Genomic DNA, 19,017 nt, shown 5'->3' with positions numbered 1-19,017 from the left:
ACATTCCAGGTCCCAGAGGACCCTTACCCAAGTAGGGATATGAAAAGGACACCTGAGATAACAGAGACAGAAGGACTCTTGAGCAGACTACTGTCACCTCACCTGGCTACTGCACACTAGTCCTACCTCTAATCTTCTCTTTGCTTCCTCTCTCTGCAATTTCAGCACTGGGCTTTTTGCATCTAACCTTTGATTACCTGGAGTTGTGCCCAGTTGGCTTATTTTGTTTCCTAATCCCCACTCTGAAATGCTGATAAGTGAGCAGTTCATTCCTATTTTACACATTACTTTAGTACAATGACTCACAGTTTGATGCTTTTAAACCACTCTCATTTAAATGGCAATTTACTGAAGGGTAGGACCATATGGTGCCCCTATAGCACAGGATCTAAACATACAAAATATAACAATAAAATAGAATTAAAAATACTGAGTAGGCTAAGTACAATGGCACATGCCTGTATCCCTAAGTTCAAGACCAGCTTGGGCAACTTAGTAAGACGCTGACTCAAAACAAAAAAATGAAAAAGTGGCTGGGGATATGTAACTTGGTGGAGCAGCACTCCAGACTCAATCCCCAGTACCAAAGGCAGGAGGTACTAAGTAACAGAATTATAATATCAGAGTTGATAGACCAGTTAGCTCTATAATCTACTTCTACCTTTCTCTAACATGGATTTGACTTAAGATGTGAAGAATGGCAGAGAAACAAGTTACTTCTTAATAATTAGATGTCTAACTTTTCAGAAATCTCCAAAATCACAGAAACTAGATACTTACAGCACTATCAAATTCAATGCTTGTAATTCCAGCATTACTACCAGACAGGGAGCCCTTGAACTCACATTTGTCTGTATAAAAAGATAAGATTTAGAAAAGACGGGAAGTTGATAATGAGTTTGATGGGGCACAATGATAGTCAATTTACATTGTCAAATAGAAACTTTCCTGCACCCTTACAGAATAAAACAACAGGACAAATAGAATGTAAGAAACAAAATATATTGTTAGCACATATAAATGGGTGCAGATTCTAGCATATTATTAAATATTCTAAGACATTTTGAATTATTAATCCCCTTTACAAAGAACTGTATTTTATAAAATGTCAAATTAAACTAAAGACAGAATTTATATAGGTCCATTACTTCTTTTTTTAAAATATTTTATTTACATTTTAGTTTTGGGCAGACACAACATCTTTGTTGGTATGTGGTGCTGAGGATCGAACCCGGGCCGCACCCATGCCAGGGGAGCACGCTACCGCTTGAGTCACATCCCCAGCCCCTAGGTCCATTACTTCTCAGTAAAATTTTATAATTCACATACATTAATCTTTGGGTTTGATCAGTACTCGTGCCAACTAATTTTGTAGAAATCCTGATCATCAAAATTCTGAATCTATGGTGTGATAATTTTCATTAAGGTCTGAAAAGAAATTTTTCAAATTTTGGTAGAAAGCCAAAAAGGCTCAGTTTGGAGCTTTAGGGATTTGTCCTTAAAGTTGCTTTGCATATACTGGGATACTGGCAAGACAACCAAGAGCCAATGATTCCTGCCTTGCCCAACAGGGCTGATGGCACTTTTCCTGCAGCCCTGCCCGCACCCCTCTAATCTTCTCAGAGGTGTTTTTTACTGACTGGGCAGTGAAACAAAATGTCTCGTACTACTCTGAATTAACTGCAAAAGCATAATCAAAATAGACTAGTTGTTCAACTTTCTTTTTGTGGTGCTGGGGATCAAACCTGGACTTGATGCACACTAGGCAAATGCTCTACTGCAGGAAGCCCTCCATGAATTACATACACGAGGATCTTCTCTCAGTATGGAAGCCAGGAAATTTAGGTTTAGCACTGCAAACTATCTGTGGCTCTCCAGGGACAACACATCGCCCGCCCAATGCATATGACCTTTATCTCTGCTCTGCCAAGAAGATCCCTCATAGTAGCTCCGAAGATGGGTTTCTTTGTTGTTCTAGCTTTATTTCTCATCCAGCTCATTTCATGGAGGGGAACCCCATTTCCACCACCTGTGTGGGCCATGGGCAAGACTCTACTACTGAGCCACACCCCCAGCTCTGCTTAAAATTTTATAAATCAAACCCCCTAAAATTTATTTTCTTAATAGGGCTTCATTATTATTTATAACAATTTTGGCCATTAGCATCCACTCTACCAGGGGGATTCTGGACAAAACAAAAATTTCCATGGGCTTCAACAGGCTGTCACAGCCAAGGTTTTTTGTTTTGTTTTTGTTTTTTAAACTGAGTCACTTTCTGGCAAATCAAAGGCGAGACAGGTACAGTGCTCACCAATAAATCTATTTTAACTAAACTATTTAAATAAATCTATTTAAACTAAAATCTATTTAAACAAACATCAAAAGTGGTAATCCTCTAGAGCACAGAAAAGACTAGCGTTAAGTTTGAGGCCAACTTTAGCAACTTGGTGAGACCCTGCTTCAAAAAGTGTTGGGTATGAGCCAGCAGTAAAACACCCCTGGCTTCGATCTCCAGTTGGGGAGTGGGTGGGGAGAAGTGATTTCAAGTTATATGATTCTGATTAGTTCTGGCTCCACTACTCACTTGCCATGTAATTTGCTAACTGTGTATATCAAATACACAAATTATGTTGCATCTCTGAGTTTTCCTGTCTTCATCTATCAAAAAAGGGTAAGAACTACCTTTCTAACCACATGAGGCTATTGTTAAGGATCACAGGAATTAATACAGACAAAGGCACTTTGGAGCTATTTACTGGGGACAGTGAAAATGTATGTGCTACAACTATAGAAACCTGACAAAGTGGTTCCAGTTCCAATAAAAATCTTATTACTTACATTTAGTTCAGTGACAATATATGTACATGAAACTGAATCTCAAAAATGTCAAAACTGGACTATATCCACCTTCAGAATTCTAAAAGATGTTTTCATGAATACCACTTGGCTCAACACGTCTTTTCCAGGTAATAATCCTCTTTTTCCTTTACTCAAGCTTAGATATGGCTTCTTTTTATCTAGGTCATGGTCATTGGCATTATGATTGGGGACGGGGAGAAAGAGAAGGAGAAAGAGGAAGAGGAGGAGGAGGGGAGGAGGAGGGGGGAGGAGGAGGGAGGAGGAAACAAACGTATAAACCACAGCTTGATGTACAGTTTAATTATAAAGATTTATTTTCCTTCTAAAACTGGTACTATTTTGTTCTGATGTTCTGATTACTGTATGAGATAAACATTCATAATAACAGTATTTTCTAGTCATTGCTTGAGAAATAAGAACAAACATGCATTCAGATATAAAGAGAAATTGAAATGGTAAAAATGCTTTGGTCAGATGATTCTTACATAAAAAAAGTTGTATGCTTTAAGATGATAAACAACTCAGAGTGCCTGAGAGCAAGGGCAACCACATTCCACCAATAGCTCTTACCTCCAAATGCTTCCCATAACTTAACCCTGCGGTCCATGCCTCCTGTGGCCAGTAACCGGGAACCTGGACTGAATTGTACAGCATTAACTTCTCCATCATGTGCATCCTACAACACCATATTTCAAGTTCCATCAGTATTATTCCCGAATCCAAAACACACATACACACTCAACACCTAACTCGAGGCAAAACACATCCTTAAACAGAGGGGGAGCCAACTATAAAGTGGACTGCTGGCCCAAGGTCTTCTAAGGTTCTAGTAGCATTTTATTCTTAAGAGTTACAGCTTCATTTATTTAGTTGCACTACAACCTTAAAAAGCAAAATTAGTAGATAATTTGCCTTAAGTTGGTCTTTGCATTAATCTTATTTCTTCTAAGAATAATGGCACTTTGAATTGTATATACCCTACTAGCTTAAAAAGCAAGCCTAGAACCAAATGGTTCTTTTGGGCCAGATATTACATCTACTCCTATTACTAATTTACTAATGCTAAACACTATGTATCTGAATAATGTGTAGTATACTGCCTCTCATAATAAATAAAGCTTTCTTTTTATTATTATTTTTTGGTAGTAAGGCTTGAACCCAGGACCCCATGCATGCTAGCCAAGTGTTCTACAACTGGGCTATGACTCTACCACCAAACCCTCAGCCAAATTTTATTTTGAGACAGGGTCTCACTATGTCACCAAGGCTGGCCTTGAACTTGTGATCATTCTGCCTCAGCCTCCTCAGCAGCTTGGATTATAGATCTGCATTACTGCACTTGGCTAAGAAAGCTTTCCTGATAAGTCCTACTCTAAGCAGACACTGGTCCTATTCCTAGATGTGCATTAATGTTACAATGGGGATTCTATTTAATAGTTATTATTATTATTATTTTGAGTGGGGACAAGACACTAAGGATTGAACTTTGAGGCACTCAATCACTGAGCCATATCCCCAGTCCTTTTTGGTATTTTATTTAGAGACAGAGTCTCACTAAGTTGCTTAGGGCCTCCCTAGGTTGCTGAGGTTGGTCTTGAACTTGTGATCCTCCTGCCTCATTTTCCTGAGCTGCTAGGATTATAGGCATGCACTACCAAGCCTGGCAGATTTCTATGTAATTTCTTCTGAAACAAATCTAGCCTTATCACCAGTATGATCTCTGCCAAGCTTTCTTAACTTTTTGAAACCTACTTTTGTTCATCTGCAAAAAAGTTCCTTTGGGAAATGTGAGACTGGCATAAACAGAGAAATATAAGCTCAAAAGATGGCACACATGGTTCAGGATAAGAACACAATCCAGGCAACAAAGCATCCCACCCCAAAAGGGGCAGAGGGAATAATAGGCATCACTATAATTTACTCTCTTAATAGGACAGTGAATACAGAAATTCTTCTGGGTGAAGTATGTCATTTGTGATTTGCTTCAAGCCCAGCAAAGTGTGGGCAGAGAGCTACTGCTACTGGCATCTCCATTAATTGACTCGGAATTGAGCAGCACTTTGATGATTTGGTTTCCCACTTTCCCTCATATCCCACTGCTGAAAATCTTCATGACAGGGAACTTGACATTTCCTTTTTCAAAATAAATTTTCTTTTCCTGAGGTCTCAGATTGAAAACTTGAGATCATGCACTGTCACACCCTGCCTGCCACTCATCAAGCTCCTGAGTAATGTGTTTTGTTGGATACTAGTCAGCTGTGAATATTTCACTCTCTAAAACACACACTGACAAAATCCCTGATTGTCAGCTGCTCCACCATCCCATACACATGACTTAATGTGCTGGGGGGAAAAATGGGCTGCTGGGAGTTGAGGGCAAGGAAGGGACTGTGACATTCAGTGCAATCAGACCTTTTACCAATCATCATTGACCACTGTGAAGTGCTCAGGCCTGTTGGGAATCATAGGAGCGAGATCGGAATGGGAAGAAGCCCTTCCCCAATCTAACTCCTCCTCCAATACAGGCTAGTTGACAATGAAGTCACTAGGCAGCCCACTGTGAGGAATTACCTAAGGAAGTTCCTCTGGGTGCCTGAACTAAAAGCTCCCACAACCTAAATGCCATTCTATATTTCTAGCAAATCCTTCCCTCTTCTGAAAGCAACCTCTTTTGGCCATACCTGGCCCACACCAGTGTCAACCCAACTCTGGCTCTGCTTTCATGCTGCCCCTTCTTTCCCTCTCCAGTGCTCTCACGGGCCCAGCAGATACCTGACATTTGCCAGGTTGGTTCATTTACATTGGCTGGGATAAGGATTATCTATTAGTACCAGGACCGAGCTCTGAACTCCAGATGACAGTCCTGGTGTCACAGTGGCTTCTGCCCAGGGCTGTATCCTGCTTCCAATCATAAGCTCTTAGTGGTAGGAAGTCATACAAACAAGGGTTTAATTTATGAAACCAAGAGCTTCCCTTTTAGATTTCCAAAACAGACCACTAGCTAGAATCTCACTCTAAATTGCAGCTATCTGGTGACTACAATTACATGAATTACTTTGATTTCTCACCATCCCTAATTAGTTTTCCCTTACCCCATCCCTCCTGCTACCAAATCCTCTCTTACAGCCTGTGTAACATTACCCAGAAGGGCTGTAGTAAATTCTGTGCTCTAAAGCTAAGCAAAATATACTAATCCCTCACAGAGGACAGAGCAAGCAGGTATAAGAACTTGATAAAAGTGAATGACAGAAAGCTCAGTTGAACTATGAAAATAACCCTTTAGTGATCAGGCCCTGTTACCATACCAAGCTCGGTGGGGCGCATACTTACAAAGACATATAAGGCAGTAGTTGGTACCCTCACATCTTTACCAGAAGCAGGATGAGTATCCACATTATCCTGGGGGACTGGAAAGGAAGAGACAGAGCGTCTCCTAAAGAATAACACAAAGGTAAATATTAGACAAGACTGCACAGGATCACTACTCTTCAAGCCGTCAGAAAGGCCTTAAAGATGATCTTGCTTAAGCAGGCTATCTTTGTCAATAGCTTTTTCCTTCCAGACCCTTCAAATCATAAGAAGCACCCTCATGCAGAGGGCAACAGGAATGTGTCAACGCATTCCTCACTCTGCTGCATTCTAACTCATGGGCTCCCAAACAGCACTAAAAAGCTGCCCTGTAAGATCACTCACCTTGCTAATTGCTAGGAACTTTTTCCAACTAAATTAACAGCTAGCTCAGAGGTATCTCTTTGGTGTTTCTATAACACTATTTTAAGATGATTTCTATGCCTAGTTACAATCACCCCCAGCATACACTGTGGTCAAGGTGGAGTCGAATGCATGCCAAAAGAAAGAGGCCAAGAGCATGATGACTATACAAGGAGCTCCACTTTACTGCCCAGATTGGGGGGCTTCCAGCATTCATTCCTGGGAGCATGCAAAGCACTCTGGTTAGCACGTGGACATCTGATGACTGCGGGCAGTGCAGCGTGATCAGCGTGACTATCAATGACCCACACTCACATGCTTGGCTAAGAGGGTAATACTTTCACCTGGCAGCATCAGAAGAAGAATGGTGCCCCAAAAGGGGAGACTCGGACAGACTAAAGGGAAAGGCCAGAGATCAGCACAAAGCGAGATTAAGAGAAAGAAGTTGGGGAAAAAAGGAAGAAGCTACATGAATGGCCAAAATTAAGGTATCTGTATTTGCTGCACCACTGAAATTCTGGTGTACAATTAAAAAATAATAAATCATGTACATATGCTTAGGTATATTTACACACATTTAAAAAAGGAAAGGTGAAGGTCTTCTAACCTACCCAAAGATATTAGTGATAGAATCCAGAAGGCCTCCAGCAGGCTGCGAGAGTCGCTTACTAAAGAGGAGGGGAGGATAGGTTTAAACCTTAGAAACATTTCGCCCAAATTATCAATTAAAACAGCCCATAAAACAAGTACCTAGGAGTATTTTTCCCACTTAGTACCCAAAATTCAGCCAAGAAAAACTCACAGTATTTGAACCACCAGGAAATAATGGGAAAGTAGAAGGGAAAACCCAGCCTAGCAGTTTTAAAAGAAACAAGGTTCCCTAATATTGAACTAATTTGCCTGGAAACAAAACCTTAGACAAGGAATTTAATCTAACTGACCTAACAATTTCAGAGTGTTAATAACCAATCCCCACTCTTTTAGTCTTGCTTTAGCAAACAGGAAAAAAAATAAATAAATAAAAATCCTTGAGCCCCGAGATCTGGTCATTCTGCTTAATAAGGTTTAACTGGCAATCTTTTAGGAAGACACCCACCTGTGTTCTGCTTCCCTCCCATTCCCATTAGGTGGAGGTGAACCAGACAAACTGGGTGTTCTCCATGGTGGTATATAAGATGCTAGCTATTCCACCAAGAGGGTTGGAGGTGTGGGCATATTTATGTTCTCGCTATGCCCATAAATATGCTATCAAACTTCCACTTGTCCCCTGTTCACCCATCTACTCACGTGGCTGCTCTGCTGATAGCTCGCACAGGCGAGGTCTCCTCTGTGTGCTCTGAGGTCTCATCCACAATGACTTCAATGTCATCATCCCTGGAACGAAGAGCAAGAGGTTTATTCTGATAATCAGGGGCTTTGTAGAGAATCAGTTCTGCAAAGGCCATTACATTTCTAATCACAACCTATGACACTTGGCTATAAGAGATATAGTAAAAGGGTCTCTAGAGAAAAGGGAAGCTCTCCCACTACAGATAAATGTGAAAAGAAACATTTGACCTGTTCAGATCCAGAACACTGGGGCTGGAAATGTAGCTTACTGGTAGAGTGCCTGCCTAGCACATGTGAGGCCCTGGGTTCAATCCCCAGCACCCAAACAAACAAAAACCCGTTAAAACAGATCCAAAATGCCAACTGAGAATAGTTTTCAAGAGCAAACTCTATAATCACCATTCATATTTGACTCTGGATAACACAGGTTTTGTTTAAGTTCTCAGTGTTTCTGACATTTGGGGAATCCATCACATTCCAAGGGAGAGCACCTGTTAAAGGAACACGCTGTTTATTCCACTGGATGCAAAGCACCTCTGGAATTCCCCTTCTTCCATATTTTTACAGGCTATGTCTTTCCTGACTGGGGGAAGGCAATAATTATTTTGGTTTTAATGACCTCCTACTGAGCCACAATCTTCATGGAGAAGTAAAATAATAAAGTGTAACAGGCCAAGATTTCATCACTTACTATTGGGACTCAAGAACTTGAAAGCAAGATTTTTCCTTTTCTTTGATTAATTATCTGGATTATATGAATATATACTTAAGAACTTGTTACCAAGCAAGTTAAACCATGTCAAAGTAAATTTGTCTTCTTTTATTTATTCTAGCATTATGTATAATTGCTCCACATTCTTGGCCAGGATGTAGAGACGAATAATGAGAACAAGGCTGTGCCTGATTTCCTTCTTGGCTGGCTTTCACAGATGTAGATTTGTGAGAGTCACCTAGGCTAAGAGGACAACAGAATTATACAGAGGGCAAGAGGGCCAAACATGAACTGAGCCTACAATGATGCAGTTTCAAAGAGAATCTTGGGTTCCTAAATTTCCTGGATCTTTGCACAGGCCCAGGACCATGAGAAAATACTAGGACTTGCCAAGTAGCCTTTAAAAAGAGGGTTTGACTCTTAAGGAAGCAAAGATGAAAAGAACCTCTAGCCAAAGTTCTCAGGTTTGCACCCTGTGCAGGCCCTTCCTGAGTGACCTGGGGTAGGATACTGTAGCCCTCTAAATCATGCCTCACCTAGTCACTAGGCTACACTTGAAAACAGCAGACAGATACATGATGAGGCCTCCCAGGCACAGAAAGCTGGATCCACACTCAGCTGAGGAGTGTAAACAGAAACAACTTTTTGGAAAAAAAGTCATATTTTCTAAAACAGTTTTGACTCTACCTCATTTTTAATTGAGGAATCAAAACCCACCAAAATAAAATTAAAATGGTCGAGTGGGTGTTACTTTCTGGGTGGCAGAATTATGTTTTGACTTTTTGACTTTTGTCCCCCGCCACCCCCCAACTGGGGATTGAACCCAGCAGTGCTTAACCATTGAGCCACATCCCTGGGCCTTTTATATTTTATTTTGAGGCAGGGTCTTGCTAAATTGCTGAGGCTGACTTTGAATTACAATCCTTGCAAGGGGTGGTAGCACACGCCTGTAATACCAATGGCTTGGGAGGCTGAGGCAGGGGGATCATGAATTCAAAGCCAGCTTCAAAAAAGGATTTGTGATCCTTCTCCCTCAGCCTCTCTAGCTGCTGGGATTACAGGTGTGTGCCACCATGCCAGGCTTCAGTTTTCTTTTCTAATATCTTTAAAGTGACTATATAGGAATAAAACAACAATTTTAAGAGACAAATGGTTAAGAACACAGTTTAGATTGGTCTTTACTTACTGTTCAACTGGCAGTGGTTCCTTTGCTGCTTCAGCAAGCTCTTTCTGCAGCCGGGCTTGCCGTCTCCTATTTATAAAAATAAAAAAAAGCTCATCATTTATGTTTTTTTTTTTTTTTTAAAGAGAGAGTGAGAGAGGAGAGAGAGAGAGAGAATTTTTAATATTTATTTTTTAGTTCTCGGCGGACACAACATCTTTGTTGGTATGTGGTGCTGAGGATCGAACCCGGGCCGCACGCATGCCAGGCAAGCGCGCTACTGCTGAGCCACATCTCCAGCCCCCATCATTTATGTTTGTGTAAGGAAAACATGGAGGCTTCACTTGCAATAAACTGCTAGTTTTGATAGCACATTTAAACATTCAGTGCATCATACAAAACAGCAGCTACCCTGGCCAAGACACCCAAAGTCTCAAACTCAACATACTCCCCATTATAAAGGGTTTCAAAGGAATGCCTACAGGAGAGATCACGTTATAAGAGGAAGTAGGTGAACTAGCAAGGAAGGAGGTCACCTGCTGGGGCCAGGGCCTCTTAGGACAGAAGGCACTTCAGGTTTATTGAAGGCTGATCAGGGCCACAACAGCTTTTTGCAGCAGTCTTAGAAAGTACTATATTAAGCACCCACAGCATGATCAAGAATAGTAAAGATTGACTTAGGACTTACTTGTACTTGGCATGGTTTAATCATCTTATGGATCAATTAATTAAATTCTTCTAATACCCTTTGAGGTAAGTAGAGTTGTCCCCTAGTATCTGTGTGGGATTGGTTTTAGGACAACCCCCCACCCACACACACACACAGATAAAACAATCCAGAGATGCTCAAGTCTCTTATGCCAAATGGTACAGTATGTGCAGAGAACTTAGGCACATCGTCCCATATACTATAAATCATCTCTAGATGATTTATAATACCTACTACAATATAAATGCTATGAAAATAATTGGTACACTCTATGGGTTAGGATAGAGACAGGAATAGAGGGTCTTTACATCCTCAGTACAAACCCACAATTTTTCCCTAAGCAGTCCACAGATGTTGAGCCTGTTGATTCTGAGGGCTAACTGCACTGTTACTTCCCCTGTACAGATAAGGCAAGTGAGGTCTAATGAAATTCAACTGTCAAAGTGTATATAACTTTTAACTGACAGAAGCTAACCATGGCTAACTGGGATCCACAGCTAACTGGGAATGTAAAATAGCCTCATCCACCCCTCCTTAACTTCAGTTAGTGTCCTAACTTCAGGAGCTCACCTTGGCAACCTTGTTCTCCCTTCCTTGGCAATTTTACTCATCTGTGAATACCCCCAACCTGGAACTCCAGCCCTGCTTTTGAGCTCCAATCAATAACTCACTAGAACTTCTATTCGGCCTCTCCCACAGTACCAATTTCTCCAACTGGGAAAAGTCCTGTTAAGTGGCCTACCAAAAAATCCTGGGACAAGATGAAGGTATAGCTTGAAAAAGCTTCTTCCATTAGGATGAAAATTAAGTCTCAAAGGAAAAATTATAAAATATACAATTTACAAAAACTTTCTTAGTTGGGAGAGCCACAAACTACCTTTGATAGAAAACCAGAACCTGAATGTGGAGGGAGTTATGCTGCTCCAAGTTATGGCACTTGTTGATAGACCATCTGAAACCTACTCCTTTCTCTACCTTCATGTCCCCATTCTGGCAAGGGGTGAAAAACTGATAAGGAAAAAAAGAGAATAGCACCTGAGCCAGGCCTTCATCAGTGGAGCTGATAGGACAGGTATTTCCCTGATAGTTCAGATAGCCCTCGGGTGCATCTTAAAGCATTAGCAGCTATTGAGCCCAATTGTGGGGACATGGTCTTTTGCAGGAGGCAGAACATGAAAAGTTCTCCGGTGTGCTCCATCACAGCCCAGCTCAACAAAAGCTGCTAGAAGTAGGGACAAGGACAGAGGGATTTAGCAGAAAGCAGGCAACACAGAGGGTAGGCTTCCAGGGATTCTGACTATTGCAGGTGCCCCACACCTTCAATAGTCTAAGGACACAATCCTTGGAAGTCATTTCAAAGGGAGGAAGAAAGGACAGGGGCAGATATATAACGGTCTTGTTAGGTTAGCATCATTTTCCCTGTGACGCTCAGAGGCTTCTCCTTCCAATGGCTCTTCAGTGATGATGATCATGGCACCTGGAAGCATCCTGTCAACCCTGCGACCCTCACAACCCTCACACCGCCTGAGAACACCATGCCATAAGCCCAACTATCTTACAGTTAATGTGAGGTAGAAATGATAGAAGAAACTCATTTTTTCACAGTAGAAACTTCAGCAAGTTAGAAAAAATAGAAGTATAAAATGAGAAAAAAAACATCTTACCCCCAAAACCAAACATCATTAATAGTATAATTCCCTCCAGTCTTTCATACAAAACTGGGGTGTTATGAATATAGTTCGTTTCACTCAACATATTTCATATTTCCAGTTATATCACTGTATTTTAGGTATCAAGTATTCTTTGTTGGTGGACCTTTATTTTATTCATTTATTTATAAGCAGTGTTGAGAATTGAACCCAGTGCCTCATACATGCTAGGTAAGTGCTCTACCACTGAGCCACAACCCCAGCCTCAGTATCAAGAATTCTTTTTTTTTTTTTTTTTTGAGAGAGAGAGAGAGAGAGAGAGAGAGAGAGAGAGAGAGAGAGAATTTTTTAATATTTATTTTTTAGTTTTCGGTGGACACATCTTTGTTTTTATGTCGTGCTGAGGATCGAACCTGGGCCGCACGCATGCCAGGCAAGCGCGCCACCGCTTGAGCCACATCCCCAGCCCCAGTATCAAGTATTCTTAAAATACATCATCTTAGTGCTGGGGTTGTGGCTCAGCGGCAGAACACCACCTAGCTTGTGCGAGGCCCTGGGTTTGATCCTCAGCACCATATTAAAAATAAATAAATAAATAAATAAAGGTATTGTGTCCCACTACAATTAAAAAATAAAATATTTTAAAAAATACATAATCTTAAATGGCTTTATAAAATTCCATTGCATGAACATATCACAGTTTAATTGTTCACCAAGGTATGCACTATCTTTTTTTACTACTGACGAAAAAAAAGGCCATCATGAATGTTTGTCAAAAAGTCCCCTTACTTCCTTAGGACAAAGTCCAACAAGAGGGGGCTCTCAAGTCCAGAATGGTAGGATCCTCCTTATTCCAAACAGCCCTCAAGCAGTCAGCAGCCCCACACTATCAGTACTCCTGCCCCCTAGCACCCGTTTCTGTGGTATTTACTCACCACAACCAAGTCTGCTCTTATGAACCACCTATGCTTTGTGCTCATCTTTCCTTATTGACTCCATTATGGATATTTAAGAGAGCATTTCCTGGTTCACTGTTTTAGTGTCAGTGATGTTGAGAAACCTAAAAAATTTTGAACTGCCACCCTTTAATATCATTCATTACTTTTATGTTTGGAAAGTCCTCCAAGACTCCTTTTTAGGAACTCTTCATAAAATAAACAGACAGTCCCTCAAATTTTCTAACTTGACCAAGGCTTTGATTTTACACTGCCTTTCCCATCTAAGTGGATTTATTATGTGGTAGGGCATAAGCTCAGTTACTCCTTAGGATTCTTCCTATAATCTGTCTTCTAAATGAAATACTGAACTACTGGTATGGGGATTTTAGAAAAGGGTTCAATTCTGCTGGGCTTCTGTGAATAGTGCATCAGCTAGTTTTCTTTGCTTTTCTAGGTGAATCATACCCTTCTCCCAGCTTTCCCATGTTGTATCATGGGTTTGGTGCCAAAAGCTTTTCAATTGGTTGGTCAGAACACATCTGGATAAAATTGCTCTAAGAGCCATATTGCTCGTTTGAATGGGAGCATATGTAAGGCAGTGGACATTGAGCATGGATGTCATAGATTGGGGATAGGGGTCAGGTTTCTAAATAGCTTCATTTCTACCACACAGATGCAAACTCCTAGTGTACAGGATGGGAGTGCTTCCTGGCTGTTGGTCAGAAGGCCTCTGCCCTGCCCTTCTGGGAGGTATTCCATGGCTCAATATTAAGTATCCTTATAAACGCAAATTTCTTTTATTTTCACTATCACTATTGGTGATTCTGTTAGTGTTTTCTGTTCTGCACAGGCAAGGTACACTCTCACCCCCCACCTGTATGTTGTTTTCTTTTTAAAGAACTAGCTTCTGCTTTGCTGAAAATGGAGACCACTGACTATGCCCACCTGGAGTCCTTTTCGTTCTCTGCATTGAGGCGGTTGGCTTCCTGGGCTTTCTCGGCCATCCATCTGGTGACCAGCTCCTGGTTTTCTTCAGTAGTTTTTCTCAGTTTCTCCTCCAACGCAGTAAAAGTGATCTGCAGGGCATCGTATTCGTCCTTCAGGGTCTGGTTGGCTACCTCAAGGTCTTGAAGCTTGCTGCGTAGGTCCAAGCACTCTGTCTCCAAGTCAGAGATAGTCTGCAAACATTCTGCAATTCTGAAAGCATGCCATCAGAAGAGGAAGTGTCCTTGGCCAGAGTCCTGCATTACAGCCAGAGGACGGGGGCAAGCCAACTATGTGAACTTAGCCCAGTAGCATAACATGAGCCACACACCAGACCTGGACCAACGGTGTGCAGGACAATCCTATTAGGAAACACCCAGTGCAAGGTTCCTCCTGCCCACAAATGACTAGTAACAAGAGTTTTGAGAAAAACAGGATTTGAAGGAAGGGAAACTTTAGGTGCCCGCATGGTATTTTTGTGAGGTTCTGCAGCTCTATGGTGCTAAGACTCCAAATCCCCGTTTTCTTGTTCCTGATCAAAAATGATCCTGCTCACTTACACACCACCCATGAGTCCCAAGCTCTCGGTATAGCCTCAGCTCCACCACAGGAAGACACCAACATCCACACAAGGCCACCATGAGAGAACTACAAATGCTCTGGAACCCTTGCAAGGGCCAGTTATTTCCCTAGAGAATGTTGGGACCCTAGGGGCCTAAGGGCATTGAGCTTGCCTTTCCTTGGCACAGAAAAAGGGCCCAGATTGCATTGACTGGAATAAGACACTTGCTGGCTGCAGCGTGGCTACCACTGGTTACAGGCCCATTCAAAGGGTACAGCAAAACACAACATGTGAACCAATCACCAAACCCTGAGGAGGAAAAGTTTCTACTCACTTTGCTTCATTCATCTGCATCTCCCTGTCCTTCTGCTGCATTTGGTTGTTCAGGTCAATCACCAACTGAGCTAACTGGGAGACAGAGAACACTCTCCTAAGTCACTCGAAAAAAGAACCTCACTTGAAAACCAATAGTGGGTGACTGTCCACTTAATTTTTAATAAAGAAAGGTGTGTGTTTGAGGGTTGGGCAAAGGTATCAAGAAAGGTAGTGAATGGCAGAGGAGGCATGCGTAATGTGCCTAGGAACTGTCTGCTGTTCCCTTGCAAAGGGAGATGTGGATGAACTGGAAGTGTTCTAGGTGACTACCAGGTTCTTGCTGAGAATACCTGTCTACCTCCAGATCTCACATCAACTTGGCTGAACTGCTAGTTAACTGTCTTCTCTCATTTGGAGCTTTGCATTGATGACCATCCAGGGTAAACACAACCAGGACTCCTTCTAATAACTGAAATTTTGGAGTTCACACTCAAAAAGTTTCATAAGTATTAGAAAGATCTTTAGTGAATCAAACTCTAAGCCCCTTTTTGTTCTCAAAAGCTTCCTCACTTGTGTCTCTCACACCATTGTTGAAGCATGGTAACTGGGTGGTTTGACCATGGCTCATCTCTCCACGAAGGACCTTGCATTTCCTCGTGTTTCCCCACTGTTTCAATCCCACAAAGAGAGCTTTTAATGCCTAATTTAGTTAGACTGCTGCTAATTCCCAGGGAAGTGGCTGATCTCCCATCTCCCCTACAGAACCCTTGAAAGAGAAGACAGAATGGGAAAGGAGTTGTCTTTACCTCCCCACGTTTCTTGTGCAATTCAGTCAGTTCTTCCTGGTGTTTAATCCTCAGCTGAGCCATTTCTTGTAGTTGACTGTCATTCCATGTGCCATCATGTCCAGGACTAATCACCACCAGCCAAATCAAGAAAAAATGCAAAAAGGGTGGGGGGAATCAAACTTCAAACCTCTCCAATTAGACAATGGAACAATAACCCCAGAATTTCAAACATGTACATATCAGCCTAGCTAAGAAACCATTTAGTGTTCCCAGTAATACGTGGAAAAGTAGAAGTTGTGAGACACATGGTATAGCAAACCAAACACCCCATGCCACAACCAGTCAGGGCAGGAATAAATGCTGGGTTCCTGAACAAAGCGCAGGTAAATACAAAGCAGCCAACCAGCCCACTCACTGCTAAGTGCCTGAGTGGCAACCATGTATCAGGTACTGCTAGTGCCAGGAAGACAGGGACTATGGAGCTCTGCTCATGCAGCCGACAACCAATCAAGCAGATGGACAATATAGTAAAGCCATGAGGAACAAGCCAGGTGGACTCAAGAGAAGGACCCTCTGAGGATGGAGCAAGCCTGAGAGGAAGCACAGGGTGTGTGTGTGTGGGGGGGTGATAGCTCAGATGCCGAGGGACAGAGGAGCTAAGGGAGAGGTGCAGAGATCATGCCAAACTTCCTTAGCCCCCTGAGGACGGTGGTGTTCAAAGACCACTGGATGGATTTGAGCAGATTGCAAAAAGGCAGGGGCAGAAACAGGGAGACCCATTAGCAGGCTCTGAGGCTCACACTATGGTGGCAGCAGGGAGGTGGAGAGATGTGTCAAATTCATTTTGAAGAGACCTGCCTTGGAACTGGAAGTAGGGTCTGAAAGACAGGGGTCAAGTATGATCAAGACCTTTGATCTGAGCAATTGTTAAAGGGCAGGTGCCTGTCTACTGAAATGGCAAGACGGTGGGTGCGGCAGGTCTGGGGAAGGCCTAAAAAGATCAACTGTGGACATCCATGTGCATGTCAAGTGGAAGGGTTCCAGAAGCTGAACCTCTGGAGAGCTCCAAGCTAAAGGCTTACACGTGCATGTTCCTGAAGCCTCAGAAAATGAGTTTAGATCAGAAGTGAATTCACCAGGTGTGATGGTACACGCCTGTAATCCCAACGGCTCAGGAGGCAGAGGCTGGAGGATCAAAGCCAAGCCTCAGCAAAAGTGAGGCACTAAGTAACTCAGTGAGACCCTGTCTCTAAATAAAATACGAAATATGGGTGGGGATGTAGCTCAGTGGTCAAGTGCCCCTGAGTTCAATCCCTGGTATCACTCCCCGAAAAAAGAGTGAATTCAGTTTTGAAAACTTTGCAGGCTGGTGATGTATAGCTCAGTTGGTAGAGTGCTTGCCTTGCATGCACAAGGCCCTGGGTTCAATCCCCAGCAACCCCCCCAATACACAAATTGCAAATCATTTGTATTATATCAAAAATAGCAGTACACTCTGATCAAAGAAAAATTCTAAGATGTCCTACCTTCCAAAGGTCAAAGGGTAAAGAGATAAGGGAACTAATCAGTTAACTACAGTTAGCTGCAAACAAAACACCAGAAGCCTTATTTTATTGTTAAAGTAAACTAGAAAATCCTTGGTCAAGAGTTTGGCTTTCTTATAGCAGCTTTCATTTTATAAATCTTTTCTCTAGAATGCCAGCTCCTGGGGAGAGGCCTTGAAAAACTGACTTAAAATCTCATCACAGCAAACCCTCAGGGCCACCATCCCCTGTTTACAAATACAATTTCTGGACTGTGAACCCCAACCTGTCCAAAAGCAACGAGTTCTCCTTATGGGCTACCTTCCTATCCCAAAGCTCTCTAAGGGATGCATACATGCAGGGTGCAGGGCTTTTACCCTCCTCAAAACTGAAGTCTTTTTATTTCAGGAATTCCCTAGCCTCAAGAGTTTTGGTTTAACAAAACACTAGAATTTTGAAATTAAGCTCAGGAGGAGGGTCTGGGCTGAAACTACAGAGGAGCATTACCAGACCATACTGAGTAAGCAGGTAAATCTAATGCTCAACGAAAGCTCATAGAAGGCCGGCCAAGATACCCATTCTGAAGGGAGAGGGGAGAGCAGCCCATTACATATGACCTGTAACATAATAAAAAGGAGGAAAGGAGGGGTTGGGGCTCAGAGGCAGTGCACTTGCCTGGCATGTGTGAGGCAGTGGGTTCAACTCTCAGCACCACATATAAATAAATAAAATAAAGGTCTATCAACAATAAAAAATAAAAGTAAAAATAATAAAAAAAAGAGGGATGGAGGCAGTATAATAATAATCCTCCTAACTTCACCCTCCAACTCCACATGAATACCTGCTGCATATCTAAGCAAGATGACTCACCTTTGAGGTGACCTGGCACTTTACTACATTAGCCCATGAAGTACCATGAGATTAGACACTGGAACGTGCCTTACATGAAACCATCTAAAATTAGGAAGACCAATTAGAAGGTACTGTACTACATCCTTTCATTTAAATGCAAAGCAATATGGACTATGTGAAGCAAAACATGTGGCCCCTCCTCTCCAGGAACTGGCATTCTAGAAAAAAAGATTTGCAAAATGAAAAATAAAAAAATTAAAAAAACAATTGGGGTAAAATTGGGAGTTCATAACCCACTTCAATCTAATGTATGAAATATGATATGTCAAGAGCTTTGTAATGTTGTGAACAACCAATAAAAAAAAAAATTAAAAAAACAAGTTTTTGGTCAAAGACTTCCTATTTTACTCAAAAAAAAAAAAAAAAGCTCAAAGGTGCTGGGAATCTGCTCATTCACAGGGCCTCAGAGTGGCTAGGAAAGCAGTGGCACTCAGACTTTAAAGGTTATCAGAATCACCTACAGGTTTTTTTTTTTTTTTAACCAATTTTGGTCCCATCATCCCAGATGTGGAACACCTGTAAAACTTAAATACAACATGCAACATGTAATCATATAATTTAAAAATAACAATGTAAGGGCTGGGGATATAGCTCAGTTGGTAGAGTGCTTGCCTCACATGCACAAGGCCCTGGGTTCAATCCTCAGCACACACCCCCCCCCAAAAGTAATTATAACACCATTGACATGAATATAATACTATGTGTGAAGTCTAGATTATGATTTTCAACCTATTTTAATGCTCCCGTGACAGTTTTCTTGAAATATTCAGAGTTAAAAACTTGGGACATAAAGAGACTACTGGACCCATCACTAAAATTTCTGTATGTCTTGGGGGTGGGGCAAAGAATCTATTTCTAGCCAGG

At 41.9% G+C, this 19,017-nt stretch overlaps 1 protein-coding gene and 1 non-coding gene across 3 annotated transcripts in view; both read right to left on the bottom strand.

Moving 5' to 3' along the window:
- Atg16l1 (autophagy related 16 like 1) overlaps positions 1–19,017 on the bottom strand; it is a 36,884-nt gene that overhangs the window by 12,250 nt on the left and 5,617 nt on the right. The window contains exons 3-12 of one of the 2 annotated variants that reach the window (XM_026412756.2): positions 15,737–15,842; positions 14,950–15,023; positions 14,015–14,266; positions 9,798–9,863; positions 7,858–7,944; positions 7,182–7,238; positions 6,915–6,965; positions 6,190–6,292; positions 3,430–3,535; positions 781–851 (exon numbers count right to left, since the gene is read on the bottom strand). In XM_026412756.2, coding sequence (XP_026268541.1) covers positions 781–851; positions 3,430–3,535; positions 6,190–6,292; positions 6,915–6,965; positions 7,182–7,238; positions 7,858–7,944; positions 9,798–9,863; positions 14,015–14,266; positions 14,950–15,023; positions 15,737–15,842 — 973 coding nt within the window. The remainder of the gene's footprint in view (positions 1–780; positions 852–3,429; positions 3,536–6,189; positions 6,293–6,914; positions 6,966–7,181; positions 7,239–7,857; positions 7,945–9,797; positions 9,864–14,014; positions 14,267–14,949; positions 15,024–15,736; positions 15,843–19,017) is intronic. The other variant, XM_026412757.2, reaches the window with a different exon arrangement.
- LOC113199723 (small Cajal body-specific RNA 6) lies at positions 5,022–5,293 on the bottom strand. Its single transcript, XR_003302982.2, has one exon.

The sequence above is a fragment of the Urocitellus parryii genome, chromosome 1 (assembly GCF_045843805.1).
Source record: "Urocitellus parryii isolate mUroPar1 chromosome 1, mUroPar1.hap1, whole genome shotgun sequence".
In the NCBI taxonomy this organism is placed as follows: Eukaryota; Metazoa; Chordata; class Mammalia; order Rodentia; family Sciuridae; genus Urocitellus; species Urocitellus parryii.
This window is presented reverse-complemented; position numbering and strand designations above follow the sequence as displayed.